Consider the following 18,926-nt stretch of genomic DNA (forward strand, 5'->3'; position numbering starts at 1 on the left):
ACATACAAATAAAAAATATGCCGCGTTATATTATCACTTCAATTATATAACCCGGTGAAAGTAACTCAAAAAATAGGGGTAAGCTTACAATAATTCGCATAAAGCTGAAAATTGGTACGAATGTTGGGAACGCCATTATAAATGAAATGTGAAAAGTTCCCATCGATCCCACACATGCAAAAAAGTTTATTCAAGCTCAAATTTCGCAAATATGGGTTTTTTGCATTTTTCAGGCAAGTGGTAAGTTTTATTATAAAAATAGGGCAGAATTGTAGATCATTATCTATAAAAATTGTTCTTACACTTTATTCCTAAGAATAACCATTTCTGAGATATAGCGATTCAAAAAGTTGAAAAAGTGTGTTTTCCATAATATGCACACGTTTCCACTCCACCTGTGAGGTAGTGTACATGGCGCATTTTTTTAACGTTGTTTCCCCGGTAGGCCTATTCCACAATCTATTGTGCTCCTGTTTAATTAAATAATATTGTACTGAATAAAAAATTGTACTATTGGAAATAATGAGAGCGGTGTGAATTATGAATAATTGGGGAAAACTATTCGTCTAATTATCTAATGGAACTTCAAGTGTAATTCTTCTTCTCCTTCTCTTCCTTCTTCTTCTTCTTCTTCTTCTTCTTCTTCTTCTTCTTCCTGTTGGATACGAGTAAATTGTTCTAAGAGCGATGCATCAGATGTCTCCTCGCTAATATCGTAAGAATCCTCTTTTGATGGCGATTCAACATTGGATCACCCCTTTTTGCAATTGCAAAAAAGGGTATAGTGCTAAATGCGGCTGCAAAAAAGTTGGATTGTTTTGTTCATTAGCATGTACCAGTTGTCAAGGCCAGTCGTGCTTCAATGTTGAATCGCCATCAGAAGAGGATTCTTAAGATATCAGCGAGGAAACATCTGATGCATCGCTGTTAGAACAATTTACTTGTATCCAAAAGGAAAAAGAAGAAGAAGGAAGAGGAGGAGAAGGAGGAGGAGGAGGAGGAGAAGAAGGAGACATTACACTTGAAGTTCCATTAGATAATTATAANGGAGGAGGAGGAGGAGGAGGAGGAGGAGGAGGAGGAGAAGAAGGAGACATTACACTTGAAGTTCCATTAGATAATTATCAATCAGATGAATACGACGAGTACCATTTTTTATTTAATACAATGTTATGTTACCGGGAAAACACGTTAAAAAACGCGCCAAGTACTCTACCTCATAGGTGGCGTGAAAACTTGTGCATATTATGGAACTTTTTGGATCGCTATATCTCAGAAATGGTGATTCTTAGGAAAAAAGTGTAAAAACAATTTGTAGATAATTGCATGCTCTGCAATTTTTGTCTAGTCTATTTTTATGATAAAACTTACCGTTTGGCTGAAAAATGTAAAAAACCCATATTTGCGAACTTTGATCTTGAATAAATTTTTTTGCAGATGTGGGATCGATGGGGACTTTTCACATTTCATTTATAATGATGTTCCCAACATTCGTACCAATTTTCAGCTTTATGCGAATTATTGTAACCTTGAATGTCTATTTTGACCGGGCTATATAGTAACGTTTCGAAAAATCAATATATTTTGGTTATCAAAGATGAGAGTAGCGTTTCTTTTTTAATTAGGTCTGACAGTTTAAATTTGTTTGTCTGCTTGCATAGCTAGAGATATCATCATATAATGATGTCTATTTTATTACTTATTTTTGTTGTAGTCCACAGTACAAACCCCCCTGGAAAGCTGATTATCACATACTTTATAACTCCTGAGGAGCATCCTTTTGACGAATCTACCACATTTTTCCTCTACGACTTTTCTCGATTCCTCCGCTTTTCCACTCGGAAAAGTCCGAAAACATGGCAATTTCCCGGGGTCTTGAAAACTCAAGACCACATCTTTTATTTTCAGCTTAAGTAACTGGAAATTTTGTTGCAAATGCCGATTTAAATTTGTCCTACAGAAATTCCTCCGACATTGACGTGTCTACCGGTCGAAACATGCCAAAATAACAGGGTATTGAAAATCAATTACCACTTAGGTAATTTTTAGTAAAATTAATTGTAAATAACTAATTCAGTCAAAAAGTATTGTTGTCCGACAAATTTCAAGCCGCGTTTTTTCAGTCCGACAGCTGGAATTCGGAATTTTCACGGGGTATGAAAAAGTGTTTTTTATAAGCAAAAATTGTAATGTCCGACAAAAATATATCAGCAAATCGTCAGTCCGACAAAAAATGATGAAAAAAATTTCGTAAAAAATGTGCACATGTATTTATAATTTTTAATAAGGTATTTTCATGTATTAAGCAAAATTCCATATAAATATACAATACAGGGTGTTTCAGAAAGACCTCCCGTAAATACAGGGGGTGAGGACGACAAAAAATAAGAATTTTTTGTCATATGAACTATATGTCTATCTCCTCTTCTCAAAGCTCAAGCTTAAAAAAGTCACTTATTTTATAGTGAAATATTGTAAAAGTTTAATTAAAAGCATTTTTTCTCGAAAATCGTCCACATTAGGAAGTTCTAACAAGAGTACATTATTTTTAGAAAATAAAATTGTACAATAGAAATTAGAGCCCGACTGGTAAAAAAACTAACCTTAAAAAAAATATAACTTAAATTGTAATAAGAATGTAGCATAACTAGCGCTTTCTATGAAAGATACAAAAATTAATTAAACTAGCGTATTTGGCACCCTTAAATATTTAAAAATATTTCGCACTATTTCAAAATTTTCATAAAAATGTTATTTAAAAATTTTTATTTTGTCTCTCTGCATCTCGAAAACAAGAGGAAATAGACATAGAGTTCATAATACAAAAAATTATCATTTTTTATCATACTATCACCCCCTTTATCTACGGGAGGTCTTTCTGAAACACCCTTTATAAATTTATTCTTGTAATTGTAAATCTCTATATGCTCAATTTAGCCAAATAAATATCGAGAAAAGAATTAAACGATTTAAAAAAAGTATGTATGGTGTAAAAAAATTATGCACAAAAGTTTTGGGATTTTCTTTTAGAAAAATAGGAAAATTTTTGTAAAGAAAAATAACAAACGCGAATGAAAACTTGAAAGAGAAAAAAGGATTTTTATATCAAGTATAATATTAATTTATTTAGAAATAATGCATTATGCACTAAGATAGTATTAATCGCCTCAAAAATAACTTCATTTGTTTATAACTTTTAAATTTTTAAGCATAAAATAAGCAATATTATAATTATTTATTTGAAACAAATAATAATTTACATAATAATAATTAATAACCATTTATAAATATGAAATTTTTGGAGTGAAAAAATTAAATTTCATCACGTTTATTGATTTATTGATTTTTTAATAATTTGCGGACATTAAATCGTCGGACACTTATATCACTATTTTGTACAGTAAATTTAAAAGTGGAAAAAATGAAAATTAGATATGTGGTAATCGATTTTTCATACCCCGTGAAAATTCCGATTTCCAGCTGTCGGACTGAAAAAACGCGGCTTGAAATTTGTCGGACAACAATACTTTTTGACTGAATTAATTATTTACAATTAATTTTCAATACCCTGTTATTTTGGCATGTAGACACGTCAATGTCGGAGGAATTTCTGTCGGACAAATTTAAATCGGCATTTGCAACAAAATTTCCAGTTACTTAAGCTGAAAATAAAAGATGTGGTCTTGAGTTTTCAAGACCCCGGGAAATTGCCATGTTTTCGGACCTTTCCGAGTGGAAAAGCGGAGGAATCGAGAAAAGTCGCAGAGGAAAAATGTGGTAGACTCGTCAAAACGAAGCTCCTCAGGAGTTATAAAGTATGTGATAATCAACTTTCCAGAGGGGGCCTGTACTGTGGACTATTAGTATTTGTAGCCGAAAATCCAAATTTACAGAGTAACATATCTCTCACCGTTTAATCAAGATAACTTTTAATTTTCTTTTAGCAATGTCATATTCCTTCTCCAAAATTTTGACCGAACGCCATTGAATTATGGAACGTTTTCCCAAGCGTTTTCGAAAATTCCTGGTTTCTCAATTTCTTACCTTTTTGTATAAGTTTTGTGATAATCTAGTCTGATGTTTATACATTGAGAATTTTCTCCAAAATAATGAGTAGATCCAATAAATACTATCTTTCGACTTTGAAATCTAAACTGTCAAATCTATTTAAAAAGAAACGTCATTCCCAGGTTTGAAAACGAAATAACCTTGATTCTTCAAATCGCTAAATGTAATTAATGAGCGTGATACAGTCACATGTACTGCTTGTTTCAGCGTGAGATTGTTGGTTAGGCAAAGGTAGTTTAATAAAAATAAACTTCGTGTGTTCCATTTGAAGCAAAAGTTTATTTAATATTTCATTTAATTTTTCGTAGATGGCAAAATACCCAATAAACAGAGAAAAAAATAAAACTATGTAACAAATATAACTAATTATCAATATTATGTATTTTTATTAAAATATTATTTAAGGAATTTAATTTTTTTATATAAACAGGGATGTTTAATCAAATCCTGTTTAAAAGTAAACTGGTAGCTGTATCTGTCAAGTTTATTCTTCGACGCACTAGGAAAAAATTGTACATACCTACAGGGTATTCAACGTGGCACTTAAATTTTCAGTATATTTCAAAAAAATAAAGCAAAACACCGCGAATAACAGCACCCTCGGACTATCCCGTTCACAGTATTGCAGCGCATTGCAAGTCCATGCGGAATAAATTAGGCGACGTCGCAGAGCCTGACAGCGAGCAAAGACTGAAAGACTGAAGTTTCAGCGGTTTAATTGTACGGACTCGGGCATCCCTTCCCCCATTTCATAAAGAGGGTGACATCTGTTAATAAAAGCTGATTTAGTCGGGAATCCGAATTATTCCAAAATTACGTGTAAATATGATAATTCGGTTTTGTCAAATTATTACCCCCCTGGGACGTCGGTTTATCCGCATGAAAAGTGGAAGTATTGATTAACTTAGAAACTTCAAAGAAATCAAGGTTTATGGTGTCAGTTTAATTATAGAACGTCTTATGTAATAAACTGTTCTCAGCAACTGAATATTTACTACTAATTATTTATTTAAGATAGTGTATAGAAAAAATATGCCTATTAAGAACTTACATTGTTGTAACACACAGTTGATTATAATTTATATCCTAGCGAGATTGTAAAACATTGTCGCGATGATTACAATTTCTTATGTCTTCATATCACTTACATTTTGCAGCTAACAAGCGCCAATAATTAGAAAAGTTAATTCCTCCAATTTTTCAAACAAATTAATTTACTGTAATTTGATTTGTGCAATTATTCACAACCAGGATAGACACGACGAACACTTAACACGTTTGCATGTGATGGAACTAAAGTTAACCAATCTAATACAACAACTGCAGGTGTAACAAAGAACTACTACTACTACTCATGTCGATCAGATTTACCCAATATTTTTTTGCAATTCCTTTATATAAAAACGTAATTGACATACATTTTTTTTGTGAAATTATATGAAAATGGAAATGAAATGGAAGACCACAATAATACAGTATTTTTTTCAAGGATTCTTTTCCATGCGGAAAAATAGTGTAACTAGCTTTAACTATCACTCATCGAAATAAAAAAAACTAATTGGAAGAATAAAATTAGATATTAACGCTATGGATATCTTCATTTCAAAAACTCATAAATTCTGGGAATAACAGTGACGTTGCGACAAATTTTTTTAACTGATTTATCATTAAAACCAACAGAAACACAGCTGTAATATTTTTCCCTAAAACGATACCTAAGATCTTCATGATTCATCAAAGATTGTATGTGAAAACAGATTTTGATTAATTACTAAGAATCAGCTCGTATGAATAAAAACGGAGCTTAAAGTACGTGTTAGATAATAGAAGCATCTACTTCTAGTAAAAGGTAGCAGTAAAAGCAACATCTTCAATCCGCATGAATATCTTCTTCTCTCTGTGCATGTTCTCAACTTCAGGGAAGCAATCGCTCTACTTCTCAAATACCAATAAGCTAGTAAACGAGCTCATCTTGCTATTGATCAAAGCTTCCGGGTCAGTTGTCGATGGTTGAAGAAATAGACTTCTTGGCATTTTCAGAGACCCATAATTCTCTTCGTCAGAAGAAGCTTTGTAAAATGAAGGTTAAGTCTTCCGTCGAATTAAACTCACTGGCCTCTTACTTTTCGGTCGTTGATAGTTATGGATGTATCGTTTCCAAATTTTTCTCTCAACAGAACCACATTTAGGTCCATTAAATTCATTTTATCTGCACAGTGATCTACTTAATGGTCCTAAGTAATACCAGAATTAAGTATATTGAGAAAAAGAAAACCCTGGTAAAGATTACCAAGAGCAATAAAAATCCAAAAGAAGATCCAGATAATTTCAATCGAGGCAAAGTCGTAAAAGCACCTGGAATTTGGATGCAACTCGTTGGTAACAATCTGAACAGAAATGTGATAGTCCAATTGCTTTAAATCATACAGCATAAACAAGTCTACAAAATAAATACAAATACTTTTCCAAAGGTCAAATACCGACGATATGATAACCAGTCCTGAAATAGTTCAATCATCTCCTATTTACAGATTATGTGCTCTTTGCTACACAAATATATTTGTTTAATAAACCATAAAAATACAAAATATCTACATTTTATTTCATTATTTGCATATGCACATCGATAGTTGTTAGTCCAGTGCTTACTTCACGTCAGTATCCAAACGATTCTCTAAATACTCGAATAAAATGTCGTCGTCAGAATTTAAGCATTCATAATTGGATAAACCTCCTTTAGTTTTTGTAAAACTCAGCAAGGAAAGATTCTCAAGAAATTCCAAATGCCGAGTATTAAATAAAAAACCTGTAACTTTTTAGTTAAGGATACGTATTTTGTTAACTCTAAATTGCCTTAAAAATGCATTCATCTTTCGTATTGAGCTTAAGGCTAAATCTTTGTTCTCCTTGTTATCTCCTAAAAAGTAAGATGCCATTCATCCCACATTTTTTTAATCTGGATTTGTTTCCTTTCACTTTTTGTCTTCCTTTCTTGCAGGCATTTGCATAAAAGCTACCATAATTGGCAACAATTAAAAGACGATGGTACTCGAGAGCTTTTATGTGAGAAGTAGATACGAAACTTGTCGTTGAAATGAGTTGTTGAATATGAAATTTGACGACATAGATAATAGAGGAGACATATTGATTGTTACTGTTCCACAAACAAAAAATAATATTACAAGAACGTTTACAGTCACATACAAAACAATTGATGAATTGAATCTACTTACATATGCAACAAATATATTTTCCTTAGACCTACCCACACTCCTCATAATCGACTGTTCCTTTATTACAAGAATAATAAATGCACAGTGCAATCGACCCGAAAAAATGTATTTAGCAAAATTCCAAGCAAAATAACCACTTTTTTAAACTGCCTGAACCTAATACATACCCAGAACATTGTTTCCGCCGTAGTTCCGCAACCCTACTAGCTACTCTGGGAGTGGTTTACTAACACTTAAAAAACATGGAGGTTGGCATTCTTCTGCAGTTGCAGAAGTATATATTGATAACTGCTTATCAAATAAGATGCACATTTGTCAAAAAATCCTGACAAACCCAAAACAACAATCCACTACTAGAGAAAATAACACAACTAAAGTATTAGATATTTCCTACCAAATAAATGAAATACCAATTAATCTAGACAATTCCAATGAATCATTAACTTCATCTATAGAAATAAGTCACCATGCTGCTAGTTCTTCAAATATTTACTGAATGCCTACAAATTCTGGTATTACTATCAATAATTGTGCTTAAAGGCTAATTAACATTAATTTTTATCATAATAAATAAATTCGCAAATTGCTATTACTTAAGCTTCTTGTTAATCTATGTTTATATGTATGAAGTTAATGATTTTTGTAATATTTTTTCTTTTTTTGGTTTTGTTTAATACTAGGTAATGAAATAATGAATAAATGAAAAAAAAAGTAAATATGGTACTCAGAAGTGCTTTAAAATTTCTGTTTCTCTGCATTTTGTTCCCTGCTAGAACTAAAATTATTGTTCACCATTTCACGACTCAAAATTCCGGAAGCTTGCCTGCTACCTGATGTAAAATGTAATGTCGCATTACTTAACCAAATATTTAAATAACTAATGCTTTCCCCACTTCCTAAACCTAACATCAAACCCAAGCATTTTTTCAGTTTTACTTAGTGTTTTATTTACCCGAACAAAACGTAACCCTTATATATCATTCATATTCAGCAAACATTCTTGCAAGTTTACCTTCAGATATCCCTACAATTTCCCTTTAGATTTATTGTCGAAGTTTCTGTTGAAGGCTTTAACTTACATCCAATTCGTAGATTGTAAAATATTTGAGAGGCGAAACCTACTAGGTACATAAAAAATTCACGTTATTTATTTTTTACCATAAGTTGCTACAAATTTTTGCAAATAGTCACCGATTTTTTTTAATTGGAAGTAAGAGTAAGTAGTACAATATAATTTAATTACAAACGTTTCTGTTAATATCAAGATCTATAATTAAAATAGATTTAATCCTTACTAACATAACATCATAAAATCTTCATAAAATTATAAAAAAATCTGCTAAACATTTAAAATATTATCATTATGAACGTTCATTTTTAGGCAAATGAATATGTACATGCAACTAAAATTAAGACAATATTTTTTAAGTTTATGTTTGAAATACAATTTGAGTTGAAAGATGAAACTATTCGAGTTAGGGAACCCGACAACTAGTTACCAACTTTGCAAGGGCGGTAAATTTGACTCTTGACAAAATTCCTTATCAAATCTACTGACTACTTAAGGTTAAAGTTGTAAGCAATTGTGGTGGAGTCATAAAAGGTTATATGGCCATATAAAATCTGATAGCAATTTAAATAATACTTGTTTATTTTAAAATTTGAAATAAATATTTGTCAAAAGTCAAAAGGTAAAGTAGTTGACAGTTTCTAAATTTCCCTAACTCGAATAGTTTCGTCTTCAAATAAAATATTTTTCGACCAAAAAAATGTTAAGAAGCAGGTTTTTTGTCTATTTAAATAATTTTCTAACTACTTTTCTGTTAATATCATGTTAGTACGTATTAAAATTATGTTAAATATTTATTTTTAGAAGTCTTGAAAATGAAGATAAACATTTTCTGAAGCTTGACTGGATAACAAAGAATGCTCTTATTTGACAGTTTTGTCTATTAACCTTGTTTTTCCACAGCAATCTCCGTAGTTTACAACTTTATAATTCTATATGAAGTCGGAACGATATTTTTTGAGATAGAATTCCTAGAAGACCCCTGCGTCAATTTCTTGGAATTAACCGCATTAGAATCCCGAGGTAGAAAGCTACTAGAGTAGCGAAAAATTTTAAGGCGCATTGGAATTCTATCACAAATATTGTACGGACTGTATCTAGGTATTCAGGGTGTTCTGAAAGTCCGTCAGGAAACTCCGGGAGGTGATTAAAATAATAGCAGTATATAATGAAAATTTTTTTCGAGTTGTCAATTGTCTGCAAGTTACAGCTTGTCAAAGTTAATTTTTTTTTTATTTTTTATTTAAATAACTTATTTAATTCAAGTTCGATTAGTCTCTCATTTGGACACCCACTAAGTAGATGAAGCTCTATTGGAACAGTCAGAGAAAAGTTTCATTATGCGCCGCTAGAGGGCACTTTACCCAGAACTCAAAATTTGTTTTGTTCATAACTTTTTTTCTTGCAAGATATCACAGAAATTTAAACTTGCAAACAATTCGAAAAAAATTTCCGTTATATTCTGCTATTATTTTAATCTATAGAATCACTTCCCGAGTTTCCTGATGGACTTTCAGATCACCCTGTATATATTATTTGTGTAATTTATTTGTTCTTACTAACATTACAAATACACAAGTCAAGCCCTTACCTGTGAATCCTTTTGTAAAATTTTTATAAACGGCTTGGTTTACTTACGGGATATTGCAACTTTTTAACAATGCATATATGATATTGACCCAATGACCAGTTTCTCTTAAACGAAGAACTAAACTGCAAAACATATCCTTGGATGGTACAAAAATCCGATATGTTTCTGCATAACTTTTGACAGTCAAATTAATTTTGTTTTAATATTTTTTTTGTTGTGTATTGTGTTGGCAATTAAATTTCGGTAAAAATTAAAACAATAAGATCAAGATTACATTAAAACACAAAATTCTGTTTCAAGAGATTTTTTCAACGAATATTCAGCGTGTCGTGGTTTGTCATTATTCATTGTAAACGAACCATTAATATTTCTGACGCTAATATTTAGGGATTTTTAGTGGACAGTGCCAGCCGTGCAATGTTGGGTTACCTAAACTCAGCGGTCACATGGCATATAATCATTTAAGAAGACTGTATAAAAGATATTCTTGATATATTTCAAAAGAGCTAACGTTGTAATGGTTCTTTCTAAAGTGTGTAAAGTTTCCGTTTGGTGAATTATTAAACTTCATTTCTGTGAACACACGAGAAATTTCAGTGATGTAATTTCGATCCCCGAATATCATCTATAATATGGTATATAGCTCCACTCCACGGCCTCCTCGTTTTGTATTATTTATTAAGGATATTATAAATAATTCAGAAGCATTTTATGCTGACAACATGAAATTTTACTGTGATATTGACCCTGAGGCAATACGTGCGAAGTTCCGATTTTGTTGGAATGAAACAGTTGCCATGTCATAAATTACTTTCTATTAAATGTAGAAAAAAAAACAGTGACATAAAATGGATATTAACCGACCATAAGTTCAACAACACCACTGAAATATTAAAGATTCATCAAAGTATGCAGGGTGTTTTATTAAGAATAGGACACAGCTTGAAAGGAGACGAATTACCTGAAAATGGTGTGATTGAGGCAAATATGCGTTGCCGTTTTAAATTGGGTGTCAAAGTGCTTAGTGCCTTATTAGCTCTATTCCAATTGTTTCGGTTGTCCAATGTTATCGAAAATATAAGTAATTGGACATAATTATCACAGCATCTGTACAAAATGGTCAAAAGTGTGCATTTTCCGCGAATGTAACAAGAGTACCTACCTTTTTTATGTAAAATAAAATTTTACATTGTGATATAGGATATACACTATAAAAAACCTAACCTCAAAAATGTTGTAGCAGCAAATGTTACTGAGGAATATCGTAGCTAGCTGTCTCTAGTAGATTAACAGAAACTTAGAAAATACATACATATATCATTTTTTAAAAGAGATGTGGCTAAAATGTGAAAAAAATTATATTTGTCATTATAAATCTCAAAAGGAAAACGCGATAGTTTATGGTCCAAAGGAGTTTTTTTTTTATTTTTTGGTGTAACACCCTGTATAAATACCTTCGTTTACGTTATATATATATATATCACGTGTTAAAGTAATGGCTATACATACTGTATAGATATATGTTACCAAGATAAAAATAAATAAATCATGAGTTATTAATTTAATTTTTAAAATATATCAAAAATTATTGGAAACCAACTAAAAACTCCAAGTTAATTTCCCATTTAACCTGTTTTTATGTGTGCTTAATACACTTATTCTAACAAAGATTAAATCTTTAGCCTTGAAACTTTATTATCATCCAAACTGTCAATATGCATGTGAAGACTAAAGAAATTATATCAACTTTGCTCGACCAATCAGGCGTAAACTGATAAAGACAAATAAAAGTATCTACAAATTTTTACCTTGAAAATTTTAGTGATGTTCCAATTTCTCTTGAATTTTGTAGGTACTCTATATTTTATCCCATTAAGATGATGCGTGTAACTTTAAATGAAACACCCTATATTTACTAGAATTGACATTTTGAGTACTTGCTCGCAAAGAACATGGTAAGATTTCTTGCACAAATTGGGGTTTTGCAACAGGAAATTCTAAAGAAATACCTTTTAACTATTCTTCGAGCTTTTGTTAAATCAGAGCCCGAATACGATTCCCCAATTTTGCAGTTCTGGTTATGTAACACATCGAAAAGTTGGAAGCGATTCAAAGACGGTTCCTAAAATATTTAGCATTTAAAGTGGATGGTTTGTACTCGCTTAGAAAGCCACCCCAAAGTTTGATATTTAATTGGTACCGTATCCAGCATACAAGATTTTAGGATCGTTAATGTTTCCGTTTGAAATATATGAATGTTGAAGTGATATTGAACCAATATTTTTTGCTCTAAAATTAGAAACTTACATGAAATATCTTAAAAGCAATTCGCTTATCTTATGAAAATCGTCTCTTCTGAATTCACCAGCAACGTTAAAAATTTATTATACTATTAGTTGTTTCACTCAAAGAAACAACTGCATTAAAATTATCTGCATCATCATAAATTTGTACCATTAGGTGCTTCACTTATGAATTTTTACACTTCATCTTTGCTTGACACTGAAGCAGCAGCGTGTATAGATCAATGTCTTTTTCGGTTAACAGTAAAGCTTTCATCATGGAACTCGACGGTTTTATATGCTTTACCTTTTCAGAAAAATAAGCAAGAATCGTATTTTCCTTCAGACAATTCACTTTTTTTAAAATACGCCAATGTTTTCGAGGCTGGTCAGATGTTATAGTTCTGGAGGAATATTTTGACTCTCATCTACATTACTTTAATCCCTATCAAATATTTTTAAGAACAACAACGACGATTTCAATTGCAGCATTTATATTCCAGCTTTTTGTATCAGTCTAATAATATATGTTTTATATTACTAATGCCATTCTTTACTTGGTCCCCAAATTAATAGAAGTTTTTGTGAAACTATTATATCCAGTCCATCCAATATCTTAATAACAAACTAATCGATAAATACCAGTAGATAATTTAATAATAAAAATTGGATAGTTCGCCACAGCCACGCGACATAATACGCAAATAAAATAATTAAATCTAAAATTGGTTTTAACTGTAACCACTAACTCCCAAAGTTGAGGGTTATTAAAAGGGTAGCACTACCCGAAACGACAACGCGTTTTCATTGTAGAGCAATATTTTTAAAATAATGACGCTACAGTTCGCAATTTTTGCAAACAATATGGGCGGAATAATGATTTATCTTCATCAATTATTGTGAAGAGATTAACTGAAAATTTTAGGGAGATTGGATCAATTAGTGACCTTAAACAACTCTCTACGACGTATTCTCACGAAAGATTCGCAACTTCATGCTTACGAAGTTCAATTGACTGAAGAACCGACGACGCAGAGTGAAGGGAATTCATTGAATGGATTCTGAAACAAGTGGATGCTTATTTTTTTAATAAAATCATCTTCAACGATTAGGCTCATTTTCATCTCGATAGCTTCAGTTAATCGACAAAATTGTCGAATTTGGGATTCAGAAAATCCAGTACTGATTGTTGAGAAACAAGTACATCCACAACGTGTCACTGTTTGGTGCAGATTTTGGTCTGGACGTATCACCAGACTATTCCTTTTCGAAAATGCCCCTGGTCAGGCAATAACACTTAATGGTGCTCGCTATCGCAACATGATAATTCAGCTTTTGTGCCTAAATTGCAAGATATGGATGTAGACGACATAATAATATGGTTTCAACAAGACGGTGCCACGTACCATACACCCCGAGAAATAAATCAATTACTGCATGAGTAATTTCCTGGTCGTGTAATTTCCCGTTTTGGTGATCAGAATTCGCCTCCCAGATCATGCGATTTAACGTTTTTATGCAAAACGGTAATGGAAAATTTCGACAAAAGAGTGCGTATATGCCAGCAAAGCCGTGGATGCCATTTACTTGATATGCTATTCCATACATAAACCTATACTGTATATAAATCAATAAAAATTTAATTAAGGACCTGTGTTTTCTATCAAAATTACTTCTTGCATTGAATTTTGGGACACCATTTATTTACTATTACAACCAATAAAAGCTTTAATTAAAAAATAATTGTAAAAATCCGGAGAAAAATAAATTTGTAGAAAGCTCTCTGATGGAATTATATTATTTTACATAAATTTTCTTGCAGAACAATAAAACCTTCTGATATCCGAATTTATATCCATTCCCAATTTTTCCTTCCTGGCACATACATGACCATTTCATTGAAGTGATTTATTTTTCCTTTGTAGTTTCAGATTATCCGCCTTTATTAAATTTTGCGAGACATCCAACAAATGTCTCTAGAAAGGCTTTTTATATTTGGGACGCACTAAAGATTCATTTTAAGCACTTAGTGTCTTCCGGCTTCTAATTAGTCGACCGCAATGTCTTGGAGAACCTTATATGAGTAATTTTAAGTACTTAATGTTATTTTATGGTATACATAATGGGTCGTTAGACACAATATGCGCTTGTCATGGTCTTATCCTGACGAGTTGCGAAGCTTTCTTAATACGTCAGTACTATCTCGCTCGTCAATAAAAAGGTTCCTTTGAAAAAAAATTCTATTGAATTTCATAATAATACTTATCGGAAGAATGAGCCAGGTGTTGAAGAAGTGCGACAGAGAGTGCGATTTTTTTGGCGTACCATTAAAATGTATTTTTACTTCATGAAATACTTAAATAATTTTTTATACGACTCCTTGCAAAAGGGGGTTTTGCGCACGGAAAACACGCTCTGAAAACGGTATTTTGCACACGCCGTGTGCTAAACATTTTGCACACGGTTATGTCATCTTTGCACACGCGTCTCCAGATTGTGATTTTTGTTTGATGTTGTCACCCAAATTATGTAATGTTTCAAGTTGGCTGAGTTTCATAGCAACCGTCACGGCTCCTTTATTTTGTTGATTAGATACTTCAAAAATTGTTGAATTCCCGAAGTGTGGGTGTGAAAATGTGTGATTCTGAAGAGATATTACAGAAAGCAAGCGAATGTTCGGAACTGCTGCCCACAAAATCCAGAAGCAGGTATGAAGCTGAGTTAAGGCGATTTATGGACTGGCGACTAACCAAAAATGTCCAAACTTTCTCAGAAAACGTAGTAATGGTGTATTTTGAAGAACTATCTAAGAAATATAAATCTTCGACGTTGTGGACGATTTTTTCGATGCTCAAGTCAACGTTAAGTGCCAATCACAACATAGATCTTGGAAGCTATAAAAAGTTGCAAGCGCTAATCAAACGAAAATCCGAAAACTAGGTCCCAAAGAAGTCCCAAATCCTCAAAGAAGATGATTTTTGCCGGTTTTTGACGAAAGCATCAGACGACAAATATTTACTTATCAAGGCGATGGTGGCAGTTGGACTATCTGGGGCATGTCGAAGGGAGGAATTATGTTATCTCAAAATAGAAGACACCAAAGATTTCGGCAGTGCTATGCTGATTAAACTGAAGAATACAAAAAGAAAGGTACCAAGGTGTTTTACAATTACAGGAAACCTTTACACTATCTTAAAAAAGTACTGTGCTCTTCGTCCTCCTAATCTGAAGACAGGCAGTTTTTTTTTTAAACTATCAAAACGGAAAATGTTCAAGCCAAAACGTTGGCATCAACAAAATTGGAAACATGGCTAGGGAAATCGCCAAGTTTTTGATGCTAGAGAATCCAGAAAGTTACACGGGACATTGTTTTCGGCGTTCATCGGCCACAATTTTAGTCAATTCTGGCTCAAATCTGCTTGCCCTCAAACGCCATGGAGGGTGGAAATCCAGTACAGTTGCCGAAGGCTACGTTGATGACTGTTTGAGAAATAAAATGGAAGTTTCGAAAAAGATAGAGTCTCCAGTGTCTTCTGCTGCCACAGAACCAGAACAACGATCTTCTACTGGAATACAACAAGAAAACAACGACCGCATGCTGAAAAACTGCACTAAAAACACGACACCAAAAATATTCTCTATTACCGAAAACAAGGTGCACAATAATACTGCTTTTCCCAGCGTAACCTTGAAGGAATGTTCAAATGTTACCATAAATATTAAATATTAGTTTCTTTTGTTAATGCGTTAGCAATTTTCTTAATAAAAACGAATTAAATTAAAAGTTGTATTTAATTTATTTTGTTAATGCGTTGGCAATTTTAGTAATAAAAACGATTAAAATTAAAATTTGATTTTTGTGGTCTCTGTTTGCAGTCGTATAAAAAGTATCGTAAAAAACTCGTTTGAAAACCTCTTTGCACACTCGCTCGACTTGTAGACCTCGCCTTCGGCTCGGTCCACCAATATGTCTCGCTCGTGTGCAAAGAGTCGTTTTCAAACCTTGTTGTTTAATATACTATTCTAATAATCCATACTTTATTTATCCAAAAATGAAGTTCCAACAGTGGTAAGCAAACTGTCGTTTAAAAAAGGAAACTGACAATTTAAGAAATAGAAAGAAATATAAATAATAATATATATTTAATAACTCCATAAAAACAGTACACCCAAGCTAGAGAAAAATAAAATCGTGTATCATGTATTAAAAAACTTTTTGAATGTGAACATATTTAAAAATATCCATAAGAACTTGTGAGGACTGTATGTGAAAAGTATATCGATGTGAGAATAAATCATGAAGTTAAAATATTTAATTCAGTGAAATCTACTAAAAGACTGTAACTAAATAAACTAACATTACATAAAGGACAATAAATATATTTAAATTATTTTGTAGGTTTATTTAGTATAAGCAAGACATTAAAATATATTATTTTCCGAATTCTAAACTTGGAAAATGAATATTTGTCATAAGTGTAAAAATATTGCTTAATCCGCTCCTGTTCAAAGTATGCGCGGTCGGATTACTTCGCACACTCCACTTCCCCGCAATTTGGCTTCAATGGTTTCCATGCTTGGGGATAGGAAACGTACACTCTGTGGTGCTCTGTGATTTGAACACATCAATTTTTAAAACCCCACATCTTGTGATTTACTTGATCAATTTTTCTGATACCATAAGAAGCACAAATTTTGTAAGATTCAGATACATTACAATGGATGATTTCGAGATAACTAACGATTCACGTAACTGCAATTTTAAATCTTGATTATTATTTCTAATTAAAACCAAAATAACTGAGTATCTTCTACAACGTGATATAAATTGCTTTATAAAAATATGAGAGAAGAATTAAAAAAACAAGGGGTTTAAAAGGGACTCCTGTCCTATGGGACATCGTATAATTGATATAACTTTCTAATAGAGCGGTGGAACATAAATCAATTCCAATAAAATTTATTAATTTTCTTACATTATCAATTTAAGATCTAAAGTATCAATCATTTTACTAAAATCTAATTTAAGTAGTACAACTACATGAACTGAAGCTGTAACAGTGCTGTGATTTGAACTAAACCCTAACCGAACTAGAGGAACAACATTTTGTGCTAAAACGATTTGGGTAATCTATTGGTGTGTGTCATTTCTAAGTGCTTCGACATGGTTGATAATATACTTATAGGACTTAAAAGGTGAATTTTCTGAATCGGTAAAACAGTACAATGATCCCAAGCCGATGGAAGTATCGAAAATAATGAAACACACTGTTTCCGTGAAGGGATAATATAGTAAATTATAAAAGTCTTACGAGTCTTTTATCCCTAACATTTTAATTTTTACATTTAAAAATTTTTTTTAAATGTTGATCTTTATTATAGAAAAGAGATACTCGTGTTTGTGCATCATTATAGAAGTGTCATAACATTGATTGTATATACTTTGAAATACTACATATTTATTTATTTATTTATTTGTTTATTTATTTATTTATTTATTTATTTATTTATTTATTTATTTATTTATTTACACAGCCACAAAAAAAAGTTGTCTGTACTTTTCATGCGACATTGTTATCCATAGTATTTTTGCATCCTAATCACGAATCCGATGTTCATTTATGTGGTGAAGACTCCGCCGAATATGAATTCGAGGTCAGAATTGATGGTTCTCTTTCTAACCTCAAAAAAACTGGTTAATGTCAGATATCACGAATTTTCAAAAAATAACAGATTCGCGTTAAAATTGGTATACGGGGGTTTTCGGGGTCGCTGATTACGGATCTGAGGTCAATTTTACAAAATTCAAAATGGCGGATCAAGATGGCAGACGAAATTTTCAAAATATAACATATTCGCGCCAAATTTGGTATACTTGGGGTTTTCGGGGTCAATGATCACGAATCCGAGATCAGATTTACAAAATTCAAGATAGCGGATCCAAGATGGCCGACCACATTTTCAAAAAATAACACATTCGCGTCAATTTTGCAAAATTCAAGATGGCGGGGTCTTAACCATATAAATGAACATTTGAATATAGAAAAAAAAATTTTTGTATTTTTCGTAGCACTCCTAAATTTTTGCTATTTTTGACCTGTTTTTTGAGGTTCGGAAATTCCTTTGACGTGATAGTTCAATTCTGATACCGGATTCGTAATCAATAGGCAAAAATACTACGGATAATATGTGTCGCATGAAAGTACAGACAACTTTTTTTTTGTGTGGCTGTGTAATTTAACTCTAATCGGTCACACTTCAGTAGAATACCATAATGGTCACACAGGGTGAAATTGACCCCAGCTACGAGAAAGTGTTATCCTACCTCAGCGATGAGTTCTAAAAATCTGAAAAAATATCTAGATATTGTTTAAGGATCGTGGCAATAGGCCGAGTTTTCCTAACCAAAACTAATTGACTAAATATTGCAAAACTTCTGTAAAGTTAAGGTAACGAAAAAATCGTGTTTTTTCACGGAAAAAAACTGTTTTTTAATTCAGAATTGATTTCAAGCAAAAAAATTTAGAATCTATTCCTGAAATATGATATTTTAATAAAAAAATATTTTAATAATGTCCTTTCAAAAAAGTGCATATATTTAGCGCCAAAAAAGTTTTTATTTCGCATAAAGAATTAAAATGAAGGGAGCAATAATTACTGTAACACAAAAATATAAATATTTT

At 32.0% G+C, this 18,926-nt stretch overlaps 1 protein-coding gene across 1 annotated transcript in view; it reads right to left on the bottom strand.

Moving 5' to 3' along the window:
• Window positions 1–574: 574 nt before the first annotated feature.
• Window positions 575–18,926, bottom strand: part of LOC108904099 (transmembrane protein DDB_G0273707/DDB_G0273361-like) — a 59,705-nt gene continuing 41,353 nt past the window's right edge. Inside the window, exon 3 of the mRNA XM_018706515.1 lies at window positions 575–655. Within this exon, the coding sequence (XP_018562031.1) occupies window positions 575–655 (81 nt within the window). The remainder of the gene's footprint in view (window positions 656–18,926) is intronic.

This window comes from Anoplophora glabripennis, unplaced genomic scaffold, assembly GCF_000390285.2.
Source record: "Anoplophora glabripennis isolate ALB-LARVAE unplaced genomic scaffold, Agla_2.0 scaffold106, whole genome shotgun sequence".
Lineage (NCBI taxonomy): Eukaryota > Metazoa > Arthropoda > Insecta > Coleoptera > Cerambycidae > Anoplophora > Anoplophora glabripennis.